The sequence below is a fragment of the Triturus cristatus genome, chromosome 11 (assembly GCF_964204655.1).
Source record: "Triturus cristatus chromosome 11, aTriCri1.1, whole genome shotgun sequence".
Taxonomy (NCBI): Eukaryota; Metazoa; Chordata; class Amphibia; order Caudata; family Salamandridae; genus Triturus; species Triturus cristatus.
Window position 1 is genome coordinate 991,287,029 of NC_140594.1, and position 23,591 is coordinate 991,310,619.

The following is a 23,591-nucleotide window of genomic DNA, read 5'->3' on the forward strand; positions in this document are numbered from 1 at the left end:
GTCAGAAACCTCCTGAAGCGCTATGTCAGAAACCTCCTGAAGCGCTATGCCAGAAACCTCCTGAAGCGCTATACCTGAAGAGCGCCGTAACCCCCCTGAGGCGCTGACACCTGAGGCGCTAACTCTGAAGAGCGCCGTAACCTTCCTGAGGCGCTGAGCCCCGTCGAACTAACTCTTTGAAGCACCTACATCCCCCTAAGGCTGGGAAGCGCTAAGTGCCCCGATACACCGCCGCTGCCCGAGTCCTGCAGCACGAGAGCCAAGACGTAATCGGGTGCCCCAGACTCACCGCTGCTGCCCTAGGTGACTGCCACTGTCAGGAGGGCCGGCCGCCCCGCTCGAGGGCCCCGCGTCCGCTGAGGAGAAATAGGCGGTGTTATCCCCTGACGATCGCAGCCGTTCCCAGGAAACCCCCCTCTATCACGTGACGAGAGCGCCGGCCGCGTCTCAGGCCTCGCCCCCGCTCCCGCCCACGTCCAGCCTCCACAGAGCGCCGTAAGCACTCCCTGCGAGCGGCACTGCAACGGCGGGGGTGAAGCGACTCCGGGACTTCCCTGACATCGTAGAGGCCTGCGCAAGGGCCCCGGAGGGCCGAAGAGAACAGGTAACATCCCCGGGGAGGGGGGCGGAGATCCCAACAGCGCGGGAGGGCTGCCGAGAAGTCTCCAGTCTCACCGGAGGCAGCCCCCGCATCCGCCCCTCCCCGGGAAAGTCTAAGACTGGGCCGAGGGTGCTGAGGACACGCCGGGAGAAGTGGGACATCCCGGGCCTTAGCACATCGAGTGTATGAGGTGGGGAAAGAGCCACTAGGACAGCGCCAATGTGCCATCTGGAACCCCCCTTTTCCACTGAGGTGACTGTAAGCCATACCAGATCGTTCCTGTTACAAGGGGATAAGAACCCCAGTTATCGTGTCACTAGAAGAGCGGGTTGAAGAGCTAGTGGATTGATGAATTAATGTTGATTTACGGCATAAGTTGTTCACAGATATTAATGATTTCATGCTGATTTCCTCTATATGATATACCTAATGGATTAATGAATTCATGTTGTTTTACTGCATAAGTTGTTCACAGACAGTAATGAATCCATGCTAATCTATTGCTTATGCTATTCGAAGATAGTAATGAGTTTATGCTAATGAATTACATATGTTATCCGCAGATAGTAATGATTCCATGCTAATTTTCTGAATAGGAGTTATTTATAGATACAAATGAATTTATGCTAAATCACTTCCTGCTACGACCTACTACATAAAAGGTTTTGTTTTTAAACCCAAGTGGTGTGGTGTGTTATCATTGCGTGCGTAACTCTGCTTGGTTGGATGTGCGTGCTGTACGACTACGTTACACCAGAGGCCTTCGGGAGCCTTCCTGCCACGAGCCAGGCTACCTTTGTGAATTGGCAACCCCAGTTCCAACATAATTTGGTGCTCAGCGGTGGGATGACAAACCTGTAGTTGTGCAGCACCCTTCAGTGAAGCAGAGTACGCCGCAATTGGACACCTATTGTTTTAGCAAGCATAGCCAGGTGGCCCCTACTGTCTAACGGTGTGCCCAGAGGATTGCCCTAGTTGTTACCTACGTCCTGATATTCACTCATATTGTCTGGGTCCCCACCTGTCAGAATGGAGTTCCAGCTAGCCAACATAGAGGAATACTCGGTGGTTCAGCTGAGGAGTTTCTGTCAGGGGATGGGGGTGGCAGTTGGGAAGAGAGCCAAAGGAGAAGAGCTCCGTAAAGCCTTACAAGCATGGGTATTAGCCCACCCAGAGAGGAAAGGGGACGAGGAGCCAGAGGAGCAAGGGGCCTTAGGGGAGGCGGGCACGTCAGGAGAACTAGACCTGCTGCATGTTGATGTCAGTGAAACCTTGTCGCCAGGGAGACGTTCTGGGGCAGGTAGTAGTGTGTCTAGAAGGAGTGCCTCGCCGGAGGAATATGAGGACAGGAGAGAGGAGAGGTTACTAAGGTGGGAGCTTGCAAAGTTGGAAAAAGAAAAGGAAGATAAGAGGCTAGCAATGGAAGAAAGGAAGCTTGCGCATGAGCTCCAACTCAAAGAACTGGAGTTGAGAGCATTACGGATCAGTGCGCAAAGGAATGTAAATGGTGGCAGCGTACCAAGCGTACCAGAGGTTCCACGGGAGCCTAAATTCTACCTCCCAAAAGATGTGATTGCTAGTTACGGGGTGGGGGATGACATCAACCGGTGGTTGGAGGCGTACGAAGTATCCCTGAAGGTCCATGGGGTGCCCACAAGCTACTGGGGGGGTGGCCTGTACAGATATATACCTCCTGTAGTGAGGGACACCCTCCTGTATTTAGAGAAGGTAGACCAAACCAACTATCCGGTGATGAAGGAGGCCCTGCTTAAAAAGTTTGGCCTCACCCCTGAGAGATACCGTCAGAGATTCCGTAGCAGTCACAAGCTAACCACGCAGAACTGGGTGGATTTCTATGATTATGCCCGGAAGGCCTTAGATGGATGGGTGCGTGGCAGCGAGGTGCAGGATTTTGAGGGTCTGTACAATTTATTTCTGAGAGAGCACCTCTTGGATAAGTGTTTTCCGGAGCTGCGCCAACACTTGGTGGACCGCAAGTTGACCGACCCCCGGACACTTGCGGAAGAGGCGGACACTTGGGTTAGTACCCGAGTGACCTTTAAGGGTTCCGGGGCAGATGGCCCGAAGGGTGGACAGAGCACCCCCCAGAGGAAAGAGGGGGGAGATAAAAAGAAGGAGCTCTCCCGAGGCCCACCAAACAGGCAGTTTGGGAAAGGTGTAGGGACCCCCTCTCAGTCCAGTTTCCCAAAGTCCACTCACCCTGACAAGGGTCAACCACCCAGAATAGTCAAGTGCTATGAATGTGGGGAGGTGGGACACTATAAGGGGGATGCCCAGTGTCGCAAAAGAACTCCCGCCCCCACAGGAGGTAAGCCCCCTGGGGTGGCTAGTATAGCGCTTGGGGTGGAGTTGCCCCTAGATAGGGAGGGGGAGTGGACAGGCCTGACCCTTGTCTCACTGGGGGATAGGGAAGAGGTTCCAGTGATTTCCTTACCATCGAATACTGCCAAATACCGGCAGAGGGTGCAGGTGAACGGACAGGAGGTGGAGGCTTTGAGGGACACAGGTGCTAGCATGACCACCGTAGTAAGGCGGCTGGTGTCCCCGGAGCAGTTGATCCCTGACATGTTCCATCCGGCCGTATTGGCCGATGGCAGCCTGAGTCATTACCCGGTGGCTCAGGTTTCCTTTGAGTGGGAAGGAGTCATAGGCCCCTTAAAAGTTGCCGTGAGCCCTGCCCTGCCGGTGGACTGTCTGCTCGGGAACGACTTGGAGACCAATATCTGGAAGGAAGTGGAGCTACGAGCCCACACAGAAATGCTGGGGTTACCAGGATGGGCCTGTGTGGTCACAAGGTCCATAGCTGCCCGGCAGAGAGCTCACACCGAGTTGGAGCCCGAAAGTACAGCCCAACCCGAAGTTGGACCAGTAGAGGAGGTGGATACCCCCCGTGGGGTGGAAGAGGAGCCGGCGGTTGTGGCTCCAGAATCCGCGGAGGTGGATGTTGTTCCTGTGGGGGACCTGCCTATCCCGGCCGGTTGGTGCGTGGAAGGAGGGCCTACCCGGGAGGAATTTCGCCGGGGCCAGAGAGAATGCCCCACGCTTGAAGGCATGCGGCGACAGGCCACAGCTCAAGCGACTAATAAGGAATCTGGTAATTACCACGTTTACTGGGAGGATGGCCTCCTGTATAGCGAGCCGAAGGTTCCGGTGCATGGATCTTCAAGGGCCTTAGTCGTGCCCCAATGCTACCGGACCTTTTTGCTGGAGTTAGCCCATGAGATACCTCTAGCTGGACACCTGGGCCAGGACAAGACTTTCGCGCGGTTAGTTCCGCATTTTTATTGGCCCAGGATGAGAGTTGCCTCTGACACCTACTGCAAGACCTGCAAGACATGCCAGGCAAGTGGCAAAACAGGAACCAAGGTGAAGGTCCCCTTGGAACCGCTTCCGGTAGTCGGGACCCCTTTTGAGCGGGTCGGGATCGACATTGTGGGACCATTGGACCCTCCGACTTCTTCGGGACACCGGTTCATCCTGGTGTTAGTGGACCACGCCACCCGGTACCCGGAGGCCATTCCTCTGAGGACCATCACTGCACCCGTGGTGGCGCGGGCCCTAATGGGGATTTTTACCCGAGTGGGATTCCCCAAGGTCGTGGTGTCGGATAGGGGCACAAATTTCATGTCAGCCTATATGAAGGCCATGTGGAAGGAGTGCGGGGTGACCTATCGGTTCTCCACTCCTTATCACCCCCAGACTAACGGACTCGTAGAGCGTTTTAACAAGACCTTAAAGGGGATGATCCGGAGCCTGCCAGAGGACTTGAGGCGGAAATGGGACATCCTCCTCCCTTGCTTGCTATTTTCGTACCGCGAGGTGCCGCAGAAGGGAGTCGGGTTCAGCCCCTTTGAGCTGCTCTACGGCCATCCCGTTAGGGGGCCCCTCAGCCTTGTCAAAGAGGGATGGGAGAAGACTTCGATGAAGCTTCCCCGGGATGTTGTCAGCTATATGCTGGCATTCCGCAGCCAGATGGCCAAGCTGTGGAAGGAGGCCTCAACCAATCTAGAGGCCAGTCAAGCCGTCATGAAGGAGTGGTATGACCGCAACGCTCGGACGGTGGAGTTGGATGCTGGACAGAAGGTGTGGGTCATGGAGCCTGGGGAGCTTAGCGCCCTCCAGGACCGATGGACTGGTCCGTTCGAGATTGTGGAGCGGCGAGGCCAGACCACCTATGTAGTAGACTTGAAGACCCCCCGGCAACCCCATCGGGTGTTCCACGCCAACCGCCTGAAGCCGCACCATGAGAGATCGGAGATGACCCTCCTCATGGTGACGGATGGAAGCGAGGAGGAAGAGAGCGAACCTCTTCCTGACCTTCTGGCGGCCCACGAAAAGGATGGCACGGTAGAGGGAGTGGTCCTCTCCCCATCCTTGACCCCGGAGCAACGGAGGGACTGCCGCCAGGTACTGGAGCAGTACGCCTCGTTGTTCTCCCTCACGCCTGGAATCACACATCTGTGTACCCATGACGTGGACACAGGGGACAGCCCACCGGTTAAAGCCAAGTCTTATCGGCTGTCCGACAAAGTGAAGAATAGTATCCAGGGGGAGGTGACCAAGATGCTGGAGCTAGGAGTTATCGAGCCCTCCAGCAGCCCTTGGGCAAGTCCGGTAGTGTTGGTGCCGAAAGCGGCCCCACCGGGCACCACACCAGAACTTCGGTTCTGTGTGGATTATCGGGGTTTGAATTCCGTCACCAAGACGGACGCTCATCCGATCCCTCGGGCGGATGAGCTGATTGACCGGCTGGGAGCAGCCCGGTACCTTAGTACCATTGACCTGACGTCAGGGTACTGGCAGATTGCCATGGCGGACGGAGCACGGGAGAAAACGGCGTTCTCCACCCCCGAGGGCCACTTTCAATTTAAAGTGATGCCCTTTGGGCTCAAGAATGCTCCGGCCACGTTCCAGCGGTTGGTGAACCAGGTGCTATCTGGCATGGAGTCCTTCTCAGCGGCCTACCTGGACGACATAGCTGTCTTCAGTAGCGGCTGGGAGGACCATCTGCAGCATCTCCAGGAGGTGCTGCGGGCTCTGCAACGAGCTGGTCTAACCATCAAGGCCAGCAAGTGCCAGATCGGACAGGGATCTGTCGTTTACCTGGGACACCTGGTGGGCGGGGGTAAGGTGCAGCCCCTCCAGGCCAAGATTGAGGCCATATTGGCCTGGGAGCCCCCCAAGACCCAGACTGAGGTCCGAGCCTTTCTCGGACTCACTGGATATTACCGCCGGTTTGTCAGGGGGTATGGAACCATCGTTGCCCCCCTGACTGAATTGACATCTAAAAAGCAACCACGGAAAGTCAACTGGACAGCTGCTTGCCAGGAGGCATTTGACACCTTGAAGCAGGCAATGTGCACCGCCCCGGTGCTTAGGACTCCTGACTATACCAAGGAATTCATCGTGCAGACAGACGCCTCTGAGCATGGTATAGGCGCTGTGCTCTCGCAACTGAACCAGGATGGCCAAGATCAACCGGTGGCTTTTATATCTAGAAGGCTCCTTCCCAGGGAACAACGGTGGAGCACCATTGAACGTGAAGCCTTTGCGGTGGTCTGGGCGTTGAAGAAGTTGAGACCATACCTTTTTGGTTCTCACTTCCTCATACAGACCGACCACCGCCCCCTTCGCTGGCTCATGCAAATGAGAGGCGAGAACCCAAAGTTGCTAAGGTGGTCCATTTCCCTACAGGGGATGGACTTTCGGGTGGAACATCGGCCCGGAGTTGACCACGCCAATGCGGACGGTCTCTCCCGGTTTTTCCGCCTTAGCGAGGAGAGCTCCCTAGAGGTTGGGTAGGTCTCCCCACTTTCGGCTGGGGGGGGCGCCTGTTAGACCTGTCCGCCCTAGGGTGACCTTCCCTGTGTTTTTTTCGCCCTTGCCTCATTTTTCCACCCTCTTTTTGGTTGGCTCTAGGTCTTCGGGCACCTTACCATTGCTGGTCAATGTTAAGGTGCAGGTGCTCTCTACCACTAAGATGGCTGCCACAGACCCCTGCTACTGCGGAGCGGTCTTTCAAGTAGCGCCCTAGTTGCCAGGAGCTGCCTGGAACCCTTAGGTATTGTGACATCACTAGCCTGGTTCCCCTGACCATCCCTAGAATGTAGAAGGCCCTGGAACCTTCCGGAATAGAGGGAGGTCACCTGACCTGGGAGTATAAATAGAAAGGGCGGGAAACTTTCTAGTGAGTTGATGAGGTACCACTGACCTGGGGGGGACCCTGTGCTGGAGTTTAGGCGGAAGGGGGAGGGGGCACCTATACCACTAGGGGTGACTAGGTCTAGGCCTTGCCCGCTAAGCTGCGTGAGGATACCTGACCAAACCCACTGACCTGGCCCAGTGTGAGGGAATCCCCTAGGGACCATCAGGAGAGGCCTAACTGGCAGCAGCCTCCTACTCAAACCCCCATCCCCCGAACTGACTAACTAACCCCTTGTCAGGAGAAAGGGCCGTGTACCATCAGCGCCATAAGGAATCATCAGCTATGAAGAACTGCTGAAGCGCTATGTCAGAAACCTCCTGAAGCGCTATGTCAGAAACCTCCTGAAGCGCTATGTCAGAAACCTCCTGAAGCGCTATGCCAGAAACCTCCTGAAGCGCTATACCTGAAGAGCGCCGTAACCCCCCTGAGGCGCTGACACCTGAGGCGCTAACTCTGAAGAGCGCCGTAACCTTCCTGAGGCGCTGAGCCCCGTCGAACTAACTCTTTGAAGCACCTACATCCCCCTAAGGCTGGGAAGCGCTAAGTGCCCCGATACACCGCCGCTGCCCGAGTCCTGCAGCACGAGAGCCAAGACGTAATCGGGTGTCCCAGACTCACCGCTGCTGCCCTAGGTGACTGCCACTGTCAGGAGGGCCGGCCGCCCCGCTCGAGGGCCCCGCGTCCGCTGAGGAGAAATAGGCGGTGTTATCCCCTGACGATCGCAGCCGTTCCCAGGAAACCCCCCTCTATCACGTGACGAGAGCGCCGGCCGCGTCTCAGGCCTCGCCCCCGCTCCCGCCCACGTCCAGCCTCCACAGAGCGCCGTAAGCACTCCCTGCGAGCGGCACTGCAACGGCGGGGGTGAAGCGACTCCGGGACTTCCCTGACATCGTAGAGGCCTGCGCAAGGGCCCCGGAGGGCCGAAGAGAACAGGTAACATCCCCGGGGAGGGGGGCGGAGATCCCAACAGCGCGGGAGGGCTGCCGAGAAGTCTCCAGTCTCACCGGAGGCAGCCCCCGCATCCGCCCCTCCCCGGGAAAGTCTAAGACTGGGCCGAGGGTGCTGAGGACACGCCGGGAGAAGTGGGACATCCCGGGCCTTAGCACATCGAGTGTATGAGGTGGGGAAAGAGCCACTAGGACAGCGCCAATGTGCCATCTGGAACCCCCCTTTTCCACTGAGGTGACTGTAAGCCATACCAGATCGTTCCTGTTACAAGGGGATAAGAACCCCAGTTATCGTGTCACTAGAAGAGCGGGTTGAAGAGCTAGTGGATTGATGAATTAATGTTGATTTACGGCATAAGTTGTTCACAGATATTAATGATTTCATGCTGATTTCCTCTATATGATATACCTAATGGATTAATGAATTCATGTTGTTTTACTGCATAAGTTGTTCACAGACAGTAATGAATCCATGCTAATCTATTGCTTATGCTATTCGAAGATAGTAATGAGTTTATGCTAATGAATTACATATGTTATCCGCAGATAGTAATGATTCCATGCTAATTTTCTGAATAGGAGTTATTTATAGATACAAATGAATTTATGCTAAATCACTTCCTGCTACGACCTACTACATAAAAGGTTTTGTTTTTAAACCCAAGTGGTGTGGTGTGTTATCATTGCGTGCGTAACTCTGCTTGGTTGGATGTGCGTGCTGTACGACTACGTTACACCAGAGGCCTTCGGGAGCCTTCCTGCCACGAGCCAGGCTACCTTTGTGAATTGGCAACCCCAGTTCCAACACCTCTTTTGAAGAACTTTCATCCATTCATTCAAATCTTCAGCTGTTATTTCAGTAGATTTTCTCACTGGAACCACTTTCTTCTGCGGTTCTAAAATCGGCATTCCTGAACAACTAGCTTCACTAGCATCCACTCCTTCATTACATGTGTCATGTCTGGATTGTCCTGAATCATCATTTTCTATCCTTCTTCCTGAATCTCCTGAAGGACCTGCTAAATTTGTCATTTTATTTCCAACATATCGAATCACCAAACCATTTTCACCTATCCTCTGCTTATCAAAAATAGGCATAACTGGACCTATTGTTACAGGCACCGTAACAGCTTCCAGATCTTTCGTCAGCTCTCTAATCTTTTCGGACAACTCCGATGTCGTTCTGGCTAATTCTCTCGTATTCTCTTCACCACATCTTTTCTCTCTCTCCTTTTCTCTGAAAGGATTACCACTTCTTAACTCAGGTGTCACATTTTCTGTCTCTATGATACGCAATGTATCTCTTATCGGAGAAACAACTGGTGTGCTCTCTTCTGGTTCTGGTCTATATGGAGGTGGTCTTTTGTAAATCATGTCATTCAAGACCTCATCCTCATATTCATTAACTCCATATCTTTTCGCTTCTGCCTCAGGAACCCTTTCTTCAACTGTTCTCATAGGATATAATCCCTCTGACATACTAGCATCCCGCCATCTTTTCATTCGATCATGATGAGTTTCACGATCATGTCTCCTTCCAAACATATACCTATAGTGTCCTCCAGACCTCTGCTTTTCTCGCTCATGCACTTCCTCTTCCCACTCTACCAGAGCCTCAAACTGTGGCAGCCTTGGTCTTGGGTCAAGACACAACATCTTTTCCCGTAAATTTTTCAACACGGCCAAATTAAATGAACCATGTTCTGGAAATGCTAGAACACCATCTTCCTTGGTATACCTAACCCAATTTTCCAACCATATACAAGTATGATACCCATATCTTGCAGCCATGAAGGATGCAGGCGTTTTCGATGGAGGTAACAATTCACCCTCTCTTGTTTTAACATCCTTATCTTTGTCGAACCACTTTTTGATTTTTCCGAACAATGTTTTTTTCTTTTTCTCCTCTTGGTAATACATTTTAACGTTTACCAACTCTTTTTAATCCTTTCCGTATTACAACTGAATAATACGATATTTTATCCAATAACAGCGCGACTCAAACTAACGCACCAATCCTGGAACGTCTACGTCACTAAAATCCTTTCCAATCCTTGCGCGGCTCACACCAACACACCAATCCTAGCGCAAGCACTGTACTGATCCACTATCCAATCAGAGCGCGGTCTATATGACGTCAACAGTCGCTGCAGTCTCTGTCTCCTGTCACTCGTCTACCCCTCCTTTACAAAAACTTTTCAGTAGACTTCGTGTCAAATTCTACAAAATCTATTAGTTACAACATATAAACATCTCCATTGTCTGTTTCGCTAACCACAGAATAGTAAAAAAAAATCTATTTCACAAGAATCCCATTGACACAGTAGCACATCCCTCTACTTTGCCCTTCTAACATGCATTCATTAACTGTTTCCTCTAGGACTTGTCCAAAGAGTTTTACAATCAACTAAATGCTTATACATTCACGCACATTCATACGGAAAAAGAATATAGTACATACACACAGAATCCTGCCTTCCCGAGAACAGCGAACAATCTGCCCTACTACAGAATTATAACACACATTAACCCAGCAGCTTACCCTTGCCCAGTCCTTCAGACAAGCTCAGAGAATACCTATTACTTCTCCCGCAATAAGCTTTAACGGTGAACCTTACGGATCCCTGGGACTTAAGACCAGAGTTTCACAGATAACCTTCGCTACCATACGCACTCCTTATATACCAGAAATATTTCTAATAGTAACACACTACGATGTCACTTATTCCGAACCAGACAATGTGACGCGCAACAACTTCAATTGTCACACATTTTTCCTGCATACATACAGGACCAACAATCCTGTCTTTCCCGAGAGCAGCATATACTTCCCTCTGCCCTACTACGGAACTGCTATTAGCTCCCAAATTCCAGAAGCACTACATAAAACTCAACATGACGACTCCAACATATAGTATTAGTACATATATCAACATCAATCAATAATCAATAAATCAAAAAGCCAATGTACAAGCAATCTAATCAGATCAAAACAATCTCCAAAACCATCATATCTCTGCTACCAGGAAATTGATCCAGATCAGGGTATGTAAATCTTAACTACTTCCACAGATAGAGTAAATTCACAGTTGCACGCACATATACTCATCATACACTTGGGCCCATTTTACTAACATACACTCAATTACTCTATTACCACTAAACCTGTGGGAAGAAAATCCTTCTAAACACCCTGCATCTGCACCATGGTCGATAAAACCTAAATGGAACTGTTTTGAGTCTTGATTTAAACAATAATTCTAAACATTAATAATAAAATGGAATACTCAATAATTGACAAGAAATAACCACCAACACCATATTATAATAATGGAAATTTATCTAAAATTAGTCAAAGTAAATCAATCATAGCAAAATCATTTTTCTCATAATTACCTATTCTAGCTAAGCGTCAGAATGGGTCAGGACAAGTCTCTCAGTAAAGTCTCTCAAGACGCCGTCCTCACAGCAACGATCCTCACCAACGCAGGTTTGGGAAGAAGTGGCATAGATGGCAATACGCAATGACGCAAACCCTCTCTAGTCTAGTATATTTATAATAATTCAAACAAAGGAAAGAAACATTTAATATTACTTCATCCGCTGAACCGCTGAGCAGAGCGAGAAGGAAAAGGATGTAGCATCGCTACATTTGAAAAATCTCCGCTCAGAAAAATCACAAAAATAAAAAGACAGAACAGGAACTGAATATTAAAGTATCTTTTCAACAACCACATTTCCTCCGCTGAGCTCAGAGTTCACTTATTACAGCTCCATTGTCCTCCAAGGTTACTCAGAAGCCTTTTGGATGCCGGCCCAGTGCTGCTGTCCTCACGGAAAAGTTTAACCAGGCGAAGACTGTGGTCAGATGACTTGCATCCATATTCAGCAAGGCCTTTTTCATCACAAACTCTCACTCGAGACTAGGCTTCAAATGTCGGCCATTTTGTAACAGGCCAAAACGCATAATCTTAATTAAAAAAGACAAAAACAATGTTACCACAGCATAATGATTAAACAGTGTTAACCCCACTAATACCCTTATGTGTATGTAATTATCTAGCTTTTGCGACATAAGAAAAGCATTAATTCAAAAGCGTTTTGTGCTTTAAAATAAACAGCACACAGCAACGTTTATTTAATAAACACGCACATTTATAATAATTTTAATTTTACCACATATAGACAACTGAAGCTTCAAAACCCAATGAATTTTCAACAGAAAACTCTGCTCCAGCATTAGCAAGTTACAGTATGGCCCTCCAATTTATGGGTTCTCGAGCGTTTTACATTAGACTCATCTTCACTTTTTCCGCATGCCTAGTTTACTCCTACATCGGGCATATATGGGTTTCTAATCATATAGCCAAACACCAGCATACATCGAGCAAGGACTGGGTTCTCCTGCTGCGAGGTCTGTGGGTTCAAATCCATCCTGGGAAAGGGAAGTAGCACCTAATTTAATCAACTGTATAGGTCTCTTTCTCCTCGTTCCTTGCAAGATTCTATACTCTATCATTCCCACCAGGCCAGTTTGGACACTTATTCAAGAAAGCTCAGAGAGGTTTCGAAAATCCAGAGAGACTACACTTGGTGCATCACTTCTGTGCAGGTGATATGTGCTTCTGCATAGGAGTTGACGTCCGGCACAGCTCTATGTTTAAGCGGAATAAGTCCAAGGAATTCTTAACAAAAGAAACATTACTGCCACACAGGCCTGGTTAAACTTGACATTTTGCTCCACATAAAGGCATCTCTTCTCCTTTCTTAGGCTACTTTATTTCCGAGCAAGGCACCAGAGGGCTTCTCAAGTGTTCAAGGATAGGTCCAAGTCTCGGGAAAGTGGAGAAGGCAGCAACTTCCAAGACCTGGTCTTGGTCCAAAAAGTCTTCTTGTGGTGCTAAAGAGGTTGTTCCTTAGAAGTCCTCACCAAATACACTATACAGTCTCTAGAGGTCTAATACTTATGGAAAACTGATTGCACTGGTAGGAACCCACAACCAGAAAAGGACTGCCATGTTCATATCACTCTAATTCTGTTGTTAGGTGAGATCCACATGCCTATCCAAAGAGCTGACTTTCCAAGGCTTTCCTGCTTTTTACCAGGTTTTCTTTGAAGCAAAGGTGTAGCAGGGATCCGACGTGCTAGTTATGTGAGAAGTATCACTTGCCTGCAGTTTTTCCCTGATACATATTGCCAGGAAATACGTTGCTTAATATATTGTGGGAAAATGGCCAAAAAATTGCCAAAACAAGCAGATTTTAGTGTGATAAATCTTCTCATCCAAATTCTTACACCTCATACCAAGGGCAGAAACTCGTAATAGGAGGTATTTCGTGCACCTGGTAAATCCCTCAACCTAGCGTAATAATCTTCACCAGATGTAGTAAGTACCTCTCAAGTTTCTCACAACATGTAATTAGGATCCATAAAGGAAATAATTGAGAGTAATGATGTCTCATTATAGGAGAAGCCTGTAATTGTTGAGCTGCCAAATTGATCAGTAAGTTAACAGATTGTGTACCATAATGTGTATGTAGCCTAGAAGTTCCACTTCAATATTGGTAGGTCCAATTCAGCTCTTCATGTATCCGAAACCTATAAATGAGAGAACAGTCATTTTTGACAGCACTTCTTCAGAACAGAAGTAATAAACACTATGTGAAAAAAAGTAATTGTAACTGAAAAGTGCAAATTAGATCTAGAAAAAAGATTACACAATTATGTTATTTCACAAAGATGAGGGTTAAAGTAATGTATTCATTCATATTATTGATGCCATTAATTCGGCAAGAACCTTTATGTAATCACATATATGTTCTAGAGGGTGGAGTGATTTAGTTTCAGTCTTACAGAATATAGTGCATGGGGATCCTTATTTAATATATTTTGAAGAGAAGGCTTGATGCACAGGTTCATTTGTCTCAATTATTTGTGAAGCAGACTAACGGTTTTCATATCATAGCTTCTGAGAGATACGAGCAGATGAACTTTCCTAAGTAAAAAAGGGATTAAATCTGAAATATGCTTATTTTCTGAAGAACCGCTTTCATTTAAATATCTCTACCTCCTCCACCTGCATTTGAAAATATATTTAAAAATGCATGATGATGATTAAAATATTATTACGTTTTGTCGTTGTCTGTTCAGGTTCTGAAACTCATGTACTGCTAAGACATGGTGCTCAAATAACTTGAAGATTAAAGAAAAGAATGTCATTGGCAAAGATTTAGAACAAGCCTTTTTTGTTCCAGCTTGTTACCACTGCTTGTATTTAATCAATAACCAACTTGAACATGGTTGTGTATTTCCCTAGATGATGCTGCTGTGTGGGTTTTTAGATGAACCACGATTACTAATCCAACGAAAAAAGGAACAGATTCATCCAACGCAATTGTCAATTACAATGATAGAGTCTCGGCCAGGTGTGCTGGTTGCATCGATGGTGGCTTTACATGAACACAGCAAACTCAATCTAACCGAAGCACAACTATTTTTCAAGGTATGTATTTGTAAACTTGTGGTAGCTTGAGAGTTCCTCCTGTCTTCTATGCAATCTGGGTAATTCTAGTGATATTTGACAGCCTATTGCAGGTCGTAATTCGTGTTCCTTACACATTGACCGTAACAAAACTAATGAACAACTACAGAACTTTACTAATAGTCTGCTGAAGCTGGCAGCATGTGTTTACACATAATATATAGCATTGCATGTGTGTTTGTCTTCAGTTTCACACCTTGGAGCTCTAAGTAACATCATATACCCCTACCTGAGAGTAAGAGTTGTCAGCTATTTCATTAGCCTACTAGTGTAGAAAACATTTCTTGTTGACAGTTAACCATGTACAATTCTGTATTATAAATGCTAAAAGGAGCCATACAATATAGTTTTATAATATATAAAAGACATAAGTGCCCTTTCTTTTTAAGCAATATATATAATTTGACACATGTTGCATTTCTTTTCTATTTTGTTGTTTTTGTTCACTTTGCCACTTTGAAGCATGTGTGTTGACAATGTGTTCTTTGAGCATGTACTGCTGCATTGTAAGTGCATATTTAACATCCGTGAAACCAGAATGGAGTGGACGTTAACACGTCCCCCACGGTAAGGCTGTGATTTCTTTGATGGAGAGAGATGCAATTCTGAGTCATTACAAAAAGTCCCTTACAAAACAAATACTACTTTCTCTGGAGAAATCACTGCTGAGAAAATTTGTTTCAGAGGAATACCTTTACAGAGAAATCACTACAGAGAAATGTCAATTAAATAAAAAACTTTACAAAAAAAATATTTTGGCCACCTTCTGCTAAACTAATCCTCATCTTAAAATTAACTGCAAACTGAACCATTATACTAGCCGTTACCCTGTCCCAGAGCCTAACCATTTAGTTGAGTAGTCCTACCCCTAACTTTATCCTGCATACTAGTCCTTATCATAAGCAGCATCTTTAATCCTTTTATGTATGTCTCTTATTAACAAGTCTTAAATCACACCACTTTTTTGTTAGTGTTTTAGTTTTCGGTAAAGAAAACTAAAATAATTTTTCTTTGTAACATCTTTTTTCTGAAGTGAGGTATTTCTTTGTAATACATTTCTCTGTTTGCCTCAACATTATTTTATTCTGTTTCTCTGTAATGAGCAACGCAGCTAGTGGCATGGCACAGGTTTGTTTGCTGCTCTCTTCTTCTTACCTGGACACCCAACAATGATTCGCCCTGATTCGCCATTTTAATTTTGACATGCTGCAAAAGATACTTTTCATTTGCCCATCTGCCAACTCAGCTCGAAAACAGAGACTTCCCATATGGCTTCCCTCTGCACCTGTACACGGTGCAGAAGATCATATTTCAACCACAGGTTGGCACAAACTAGCTGTACAAAACTTGTAGTCCTTACGGACAAAGGGGCACTGTCTTGAGGAACATCACTATCTTATGTCTGCGTATGTTATGCGCCACCCATAGTGCTTGTCAGGTAAATTTACGAATGTAACATTTAAAAATCTTTTGCATGCCACTGTTTTTGGTGTTAACAGATTAGTTTCTGGAACACATACCATCACCTCTTAGTAATATATCCTTAAATGGGTGGTACTAACACATACTGCGCGCGGACACCGCTCACGTCAGTCGTCCGTTTGTTTATGTAACTAGCCGATTCTCGAGCAGATAAGCAATTCTCTCTCCACACTCTTGGTCCACGTTTTCCCAAGACGTGCGGTTTTACATCGAATGAAGGTGTAAGTAACAACTAATTTGTGTCACTATAACATGGGTTCACATTTGATTCCTTTGAATGCTCTATGTAGACGTAATATCTGATACACATGCATTTAAACAACCGTGAGCACGGGTGTACGATCACAGTGGATCATAGCACTCTGTTGAAATGTCTTCACTCCACACAAGGTAACGAGGAAGACTGTATTCATGCGACAGACGGAGGCAGCCAACGGACACTCCACTCAGGAACAACTAAATTGGAACGTAGGAGTTCCCAAGGGAAGTTAAGGAAGGGGGAGAGTATGGAAGGGTAAGAATGGGACAAACCATATCAGAAAGAAACCGTTAGTTATAGATTCTTTACCTTAGAATTATCCCCAGGCGTCAGACTGGATCCAGAAAGTTTTTTTGTCAGCAGTACCCCTGCGCGTCGGAAGGTGGCGTCGGTAGACTCCACGTTCAGCGTCGTGGCTGCTGGGATGATATCGCAGTAGCTACATATACGTCGCCCTCTCTTGCTGATGTCAGTTGTTTCTTTCTTCTGCGCCAGCAAGAGCAGATCCGCAGAGAGTGGTACCTCCAGTCACTTTTTGACTGACTTTTTCATGACTTTTGTCAACTTCGTTGTTTTAGTCCATCGACTCCTGGTGCACGAGGGATGCCCTGCTTCAAGGCTTGAAGTTCCTGTAACCGACTGATGTCGGTGACGGATCTGCACCACGTGTGCCTCTACTGTCTGGAGCGCAGCCACAACCCCAAGTTGTGCTCTGGCTGCCAGACCATGGACCTTGTCTTTGCAGGAGCGGTCCCGAAACCCACTCGAGGCCCGTCGGTCGCCTCCGCGTCGCTCAAGGTCCCGGTCGTGTAGGAGGTCGAGGGACCGGTTGCGGAGCCACCACCATTCTTCATCCAAGTGTTCGCACTCGGGGTCAGGTAAGTGGAAGCACAAGAAGAAGTCAAAGAAGCATTGTCGCTCTTTGACTTCTCCCCATCTGTCGGCCGGCGTGACGAGGGATGCGGGGGTACCCCTCCCGCGGCTCCGTATGCGGAGTCCGAAGGGTCGCTCTGGGTCTCCCCCTTCCCGGGACAGGGAGCGACCCCTGCCCGTCTCAGCCAGTTTTACGAAGCGATGCACGCCATCTTTGGGCAGCCCTTCAACGGCGTGCCTTCAGGCCCCGTGGACTTGGCTTGGGGCACTGGGCCTTCGACGCCGGCAGCTTCAGTGTCGGCGCCGCAGGGTCAGCTTGGATCCAGGCCTGGATCCGGATCGGCGCAGGTCGACCTTGTTACACCTCCCCTGGTGCCGCTTCCACCCCGGCACCACGACCACGTGCCGACGGGTACGACTGGAGAGAGGAACTTGGGGAAGCCAGTGGTCTGGATACCTCCCCAGACCTTGGCATGTTGTCTTCTTCTACCATGGCTACGAAGGAAGGAGCGTCATACGCAGTGATGTTGCGTAGGGTGGCCGAGGCTCTCCACCTCGAGCTACCTACAGTGGCAGTCAGGACTAACCTCCTGACAGAGGGGCTTCAACCGGCAGCGAGCTCTTCGGAGCCCCTGCTGCCATTTAATGAAGCCCTCACGGACCTCCTTTTGGGCACCTGGTTCAGGCCCAACACAGGGGCTCCTGTGGACAGGATGATTGCCCGATGCCACAGCCCGGCCCCAGGCGACCCCACTTTGCTCTCCCAATACTCTACCCCTGAGAGCTTAGTGGTCCAAGCCTCCAACTCCAAGTGCGCATTCCCTACTGCTCTACCAGATAGGGAATCCAAAAAGCTGGACCATCTTGGGAAGATGTTTTTTCCTCCAGCTTGGGACTGCTGTCTGTAAACACCGCATGTCTGTTGAGCCGTTACAGCCACTCCGTGTGGGAAACGGTTGTGCAAGTGCTGCCTCAGTGCCTGGAGGAGGCCGGGGCCGTGCTCTCTCGAGCAGTTGCCGAAGGGAGAGACGCAGCCAAGTTTACCATCTGCTGTGGGCTGGATACTGCCGACTCACTAGGCAGGACGATTTCATGTCGGTAGCCCTTCGACGTTATGCCTGGTTGAGGTCAACTGGTTTTTCGGGGGATGTCCAATCCACTCTTATGAACGTGCCCTTTGATGGCCGTCACCTTTTCCGCGACAAGGCAGACAGTGCGCTGGAGCGCTTTAAGGACCGTCGGGCTACGGCCAGGTCCTTGGGTCTATCCACCACCCGCCCTGCGCAGTCTTCCTTTCGTGGCTACAGAAGGGTGCCCCATCATGTCCCGCCCAGAGACACAGGCTGGCGCAAGCTGTTCAGCCTCTGCGCTGCCAGGGACGTGGGAACCAGCGCTGTGGTTCTGGGGGCCAACAGGCGTGCCAGTTCACCACAGCACCCTCTGCAGCAGCCTCGAAACCCTCCTAGCCCAACCTTTCAGGGCCACCAAACGCCAGTGGGCGGCAGAATTCACCATCACCTCCCCTACTGGTGCACCATCACGTCGGACAAGTGGGTTTTGTAAATAGTCTGAAGGGGCTACTCCCTCCCCTACGAGACTACCCCTCCAACAATGCCACCTCAGTACCATTGCATGTCAGAGGATCATCTGACCCTTCTCCAACAGTAAGTTTTGCCACTCTTGGCCAAGGGAGCCATCGAGCTCGTTCCTGTCCCAGAAGTAGGTCGTGCTTTCTGGTGCCCAAGAAGGACAAAGGCCTGCATCCTATCTTGGATCTCAGGGACGTCAACCGCTTTCTCTGGAAGGAGAAGTTCAAAATGTTGACGCTCGCTCAGATCCTGTCTGCCCTCGACCCTGGAGACTGGATGGTAGCATTGGACTTGCAGGACGCTTACTTTCACATCCCCGTCCCGCCGGCCCACCGGCGTTACCTGCGGTTCATGGTAGGCCACGAGCATTTTCAGTTTACCGTGCTCCCCTTTGGCCTTACCAGCGCCCCTCTGGTGTTCATGAAAGTGATGGCGATGGTCGCAGCTCATCTGCGCAGCTCATGGGTTCCAGTCTTGCCCTATCTCGACGGCTGGCTGTTGAAGGCGGGCTGGCCCCAGGCTGTCGTCACCCACCTCCAGACTACGGCTGACCTCCTGCATTTGCTGGGGTTTTCCATCAGCGTGCCGAAGTCACACCTGACTCCCTTTCAGAAGCTCCTCTTCATCGGAGCGGTTCTGGACACAATGCAGTTTCGGGTCTATCCTCCCGAACAGCGAGTCCGGGATATTCGGGCTATGATTCTGATCTTTCAGCCTCTATTCCGGTTATCGGTCAGGATGACCCTCAGGCTATTGGGTCTGATGGCCTCCTGCATCCTGCTGGTGGACCATGCCAGATGGCATATGCGGGCTCTGCAGTGGGACCTGAAGTTCCAGTGGGCCCAACATCAGGCGAACCTGTCCGATTGCATCCAGATCTTGGAGGGCACTGCACACCAATTGCAGTGGTGACTAACGAACTAGGATTGGGTCGACAGCAGATCCCTCTCCCTTCCTCAACCAGAGTTCACAGTGGTGACAATGCATCACTCCTGGGATGGGGCGGCCACATGGGGGAGGCGGAGATCAGAGGCCTCTGGTGTCCGGCGGAGTCTGGGCTCCATATCAACCTTCTGGAACTTTGGGCGATTCATCTTGCACTCAAAGCATTCCCTCCCTCTGTCCGGTGAAGAGTAGTGCAGGTGTACACGGACAACACCACCGCCATGTGGTACTGCAACAAACAGGGCGGGGTGAGGTCGTGGACCTTATGTCAGGAGGCCCTCCGCCTCTGGACATGGCTGGAACATCAGGGGATATCCCTGGTGGTTCAACACCTGGCAAGTTCCTTGAACACCAACCGCTGGTGCATGATGGATCACAAATGATGTATTCACTCGGAGGTGGTGCAAGGTCTCTTTCAGCAGAGGGGAGAAACTTGGTTAGATCTATTCGCCACCGAAGAGAACACGCAATGTCAGCAGTTCTGCGCATTGGAATTTCCAAGGCGGCACACGCTAGGCGACGCTTTTCATCACGAGTGGAGTTGCGATCTTCTATATGCCTTTCCGCCTGTACCACTTCTGCCCTGAGTGCTGAAGAAGATCAAGCGCAACCGGGCCCAAGTCATTCTTGTGGCTCCGGATTGGGCACGAAGAGTCTGTTATCCCGCGCTGCTCAACATGGCCATCGATCCTCCGATCCGACTACCTCTTCGGGAGGATCTTCTTTCGCGGCAGCAGGGGACAGTCCTCCACCCGAATCTGTCCAGCCTCCACCTCCTTTCATGGATGCTTGCATAACAATGAGACATCTTATGACATAATGTAATCGTTATGCCCCCCAGGAGGTTTCGACGCCTTCATATGCCTCCTCTCCAACTCTTCCCTATCGTCGTCAATTGATCCAGGGCCTTGTGAAGACAACAGGGCACAGTGGCGAGCAGAGATTCTATCCATGCTCCATGTCTTTCCATCATTTAATGTCACTTTATTTTTCCCCTCCTTAACCACCTCCATAGTTACTGAAAATGTACTGAATCCTTTGTCTAGGAGCAGGAAGCTTGATGAGTACCCAGTCACCCACTTCCTACCTTCTGTCTTTTACACCATGACTGATATCATATTTTTTTTGTAGTTCTGTTCTCAACCTGTCATTTCCTTCTTGCATACCCATCACGGCTCACCACCTCCCAACCAATTGGGTAACAGCTTGGTACCAGGTAACCAGCCCTTTAAGGCCGGATAAGGAGAAAAATGAGTGATTAAATTAGGAGCCGTGTGGTAAGACCACAACATGTTTTGAAGCGAAACATCCGCAGGGCTACCTGAGACTTGCGCTAATTGCAAACACTCCTTGATCATCCTGTTCACTCTCTCAACTAGACCATTGGTCTTAAGACAATACAAGGCTGTCTTGAGGTGTTGAATATGCCACTTCTGTAAAAACTGGTGCATTTCATCACAAGGGAACTGAACCCCATTTTCCGTTATTATTGTGCTAGGGACTAGTGGAAGTGATAATGCACTACAACCAACATGTATTTTCAACCCAATGGGAATTTCTTAAAGGAGCCATTATATCCAATCCTAACTTGTCCCAGGGTTTGTATGGAACTACAACTAGAGACAACGGAGAACTTCTGACAGGCTTGGATTTGTCACTTCGGGCATAGGTTACAAGGTCCTTCACAATACTTTCAACAACACTATCCATTTCAGGAAACCAATACGAAGCTCTAACCTTAGCCTTAGTGATGCTCCTACGCAGAAGTCCTTTGTGGGCCACCACAGCAATTCTTTCACGCAAGTCTGACGGAGGTATTAACCTGTAACCTCTAAAAACGTTGTTGTTGACAATACACGTTTCATCTCTTGCTGTCCAATAATGTTACAATTCTGGACAAAGGGAACCAGACTTGGCAGGCCATCTCTGGACAATTTTCTCATTAACTTGCTTGAGGACCAGATCTTTTTCCATACCAGTAAGTTTCCCATTCTTCCTTTGAAATACCTGGGATATCCACCATCCCCACCAACTCTTTCTTCGCACTCTTCCATATCCAGCCCATCCAAAAATGAAAGCCTAGATAAGCAATCTGCCACCCTGTTTCTGAGTCCAGGTACAAATTCAATTTTAAAGTTAAAACCTATTAAACCTAGCAACCATTTTGCTATGCAGGGAGTAGTAGTATCTCTGCCTCTAATGGCAAACATATATTCAAAGGCTCATGATCAGTCCGTACCACAAAGGACAAACCCCACAAGAAAAATATAAAGTGGTTTATATGCCAAGAGCACGCCAAGGCTTCTCTCTCCACCGTTGAGTAATTCTGTTCTGCCTTCAATGCTCTGGACGCAAAAGCAACTACCCTATCTTCTTCTTCCACAATTTGAGACAAAGCGGCACCCACGCTTATCTCACTAGCATCCGTAATCAAAAAAGTTTTTCTCTGGGTGTCAAAATTACCATGAGAAGAAGCATTACAAATTGCTTCCTTAGTGCGATCGTAGGAATTTTGACATGAACCATCCCAGAGAAATAAAACTCCCTTCTTTAATAAACTCCTCATTGGCACAGTGATGTCAGCGAAATTCTTAACAAATTTAGCCACATACTCGACAAGCCCAAGGAACAACTTCAATTCCTCCTTATTCTTGGGAGAAGGTGCTCTCTTAACAGCCCCCACCAATTCTAATTTAAGCTTCACCCCGTTTTTTGAAATAGTGTGACCCAAATATTCCACTGAGTGTACACCCAGTTGACACTTATCTTTGCTCACAGTGAGGCCAGCGGATTTCAAAGCTCCTAGAACTTCTCTCAGTATGCTATAATGATGTGCAACAGAGTCTCTGTAGATCACGACATCATCCTGGAAACATAGGACATTCTTGATCCCACTCAGTACAACTTGCATCACCTTCTGAAATACCGCAGCAGCTGACGCAAGGCCAACGGCATACGGCAAAACTGATATGCTCCAACTGGTGTGATAAAAGATGTTAGAGCTTTAGAATCCGGATGAAGCTCGATCTGGTGATAGGCAGATGATAAATCAATAACACTGAAAACCTCTGCCTCACCATTTACACTCAACATGTCATTGACTCTAGGCAAGGGAAATCTGTCAACCCATATGTTGGCATTTAAATCTCTCAAGTCTACACAAAGACGCAGACCTCTTCCCCTGCCTTCTATATTACTAAAGTCGCAGACAACCATAATGAATTTTCAATAGATTCTGTTATCCCTTGACTTACCATTTTTTTCAATTCATTTTTGAGTGGCTCTTGCATGAGAAATGGAATTTGTCTCACTTTGTGTACTTCCGGTAAAGCATTGTCCTTCATCTTAATCTTATGTTAATATTTTTAAGAAGCCCCACCTTTTCAGAAAATACAGTGGGAAACTCATCACACAATGCCATAAGATCATACTTCCAAAGAATTTCTACTGTAAAAACAACAATACCCAGATCTTTTGATGAGCCCAACCAAGTAGACTGGATTCTCCTTTGGGCAAATACACTTTCCCCACCGTAAATCAGTCCTTAAAAGTAATTTCCATGATCAACATACCTAACAATGGAATAGTGTCTTTATTGTACCCCTCAGGTTCGATGTCAGGTTGGCACAACACCGGCACCTTATCTTTGAGCTTATTTCTAAATGTGCCATAGTCAATTAATGTATATGGGGAACATGAGTCTGCAAAAACTTCAAATTCCTCCCTGTCCAAAGAGAATATGCATGTAGGATGTGAGGACACCATACCCACCTCATATTCACCAATATGAAATACTTACTTTTTTTTTAACATCATTGTTAACCATAACACAATTTACATTTTTCTTTTCCACCAGCAAATTTTTACATAGTCTGGTAAAATAGCCCCTTTTATTGCACTTCCTGCAAATGATGGACCTGGCAGGACAACAAGGATTGTTGGCTAAGTGATAGAAATTTCCACAATGAAAACATCTTAATTTATCTCTTTTGCTATCCTCAAATCCATTCTTAAAGCAAACTTCATTAGTTTTCTTACACTCAACTCCTACCTCACCCTGAGCCTCCAGAGATTATATATTTTTCATTACTTGCACTGTATCTGATACATTTCCCACTTTAATTTCC

General features: G+C 48.3%; 1 protein-coding gene across 1 annotated transcript in view; it reads left to right on the forward strand.

Moving 5' to 3' along the window:
* HPS3 (HPS3 biogenesis of lysosomal organelles complex 2 subunit 1) overlaps positions 1-23,591 on the forward strand; it is a 472,707-nt gene that overhangs the window by 248,038 nt on the left and 201,078 nt on the right. Inside the window, exon 12 of the mRNA XM_085635071.1 lies at positions 14,092-14,277. Coding sequence (XP_085491197.1) covers positions 14,092-14,277 — 186 coding nt within the window. The remainder of the gene's footprint in view (positions 1-14,091; positions 14,278-23,591) is intronic.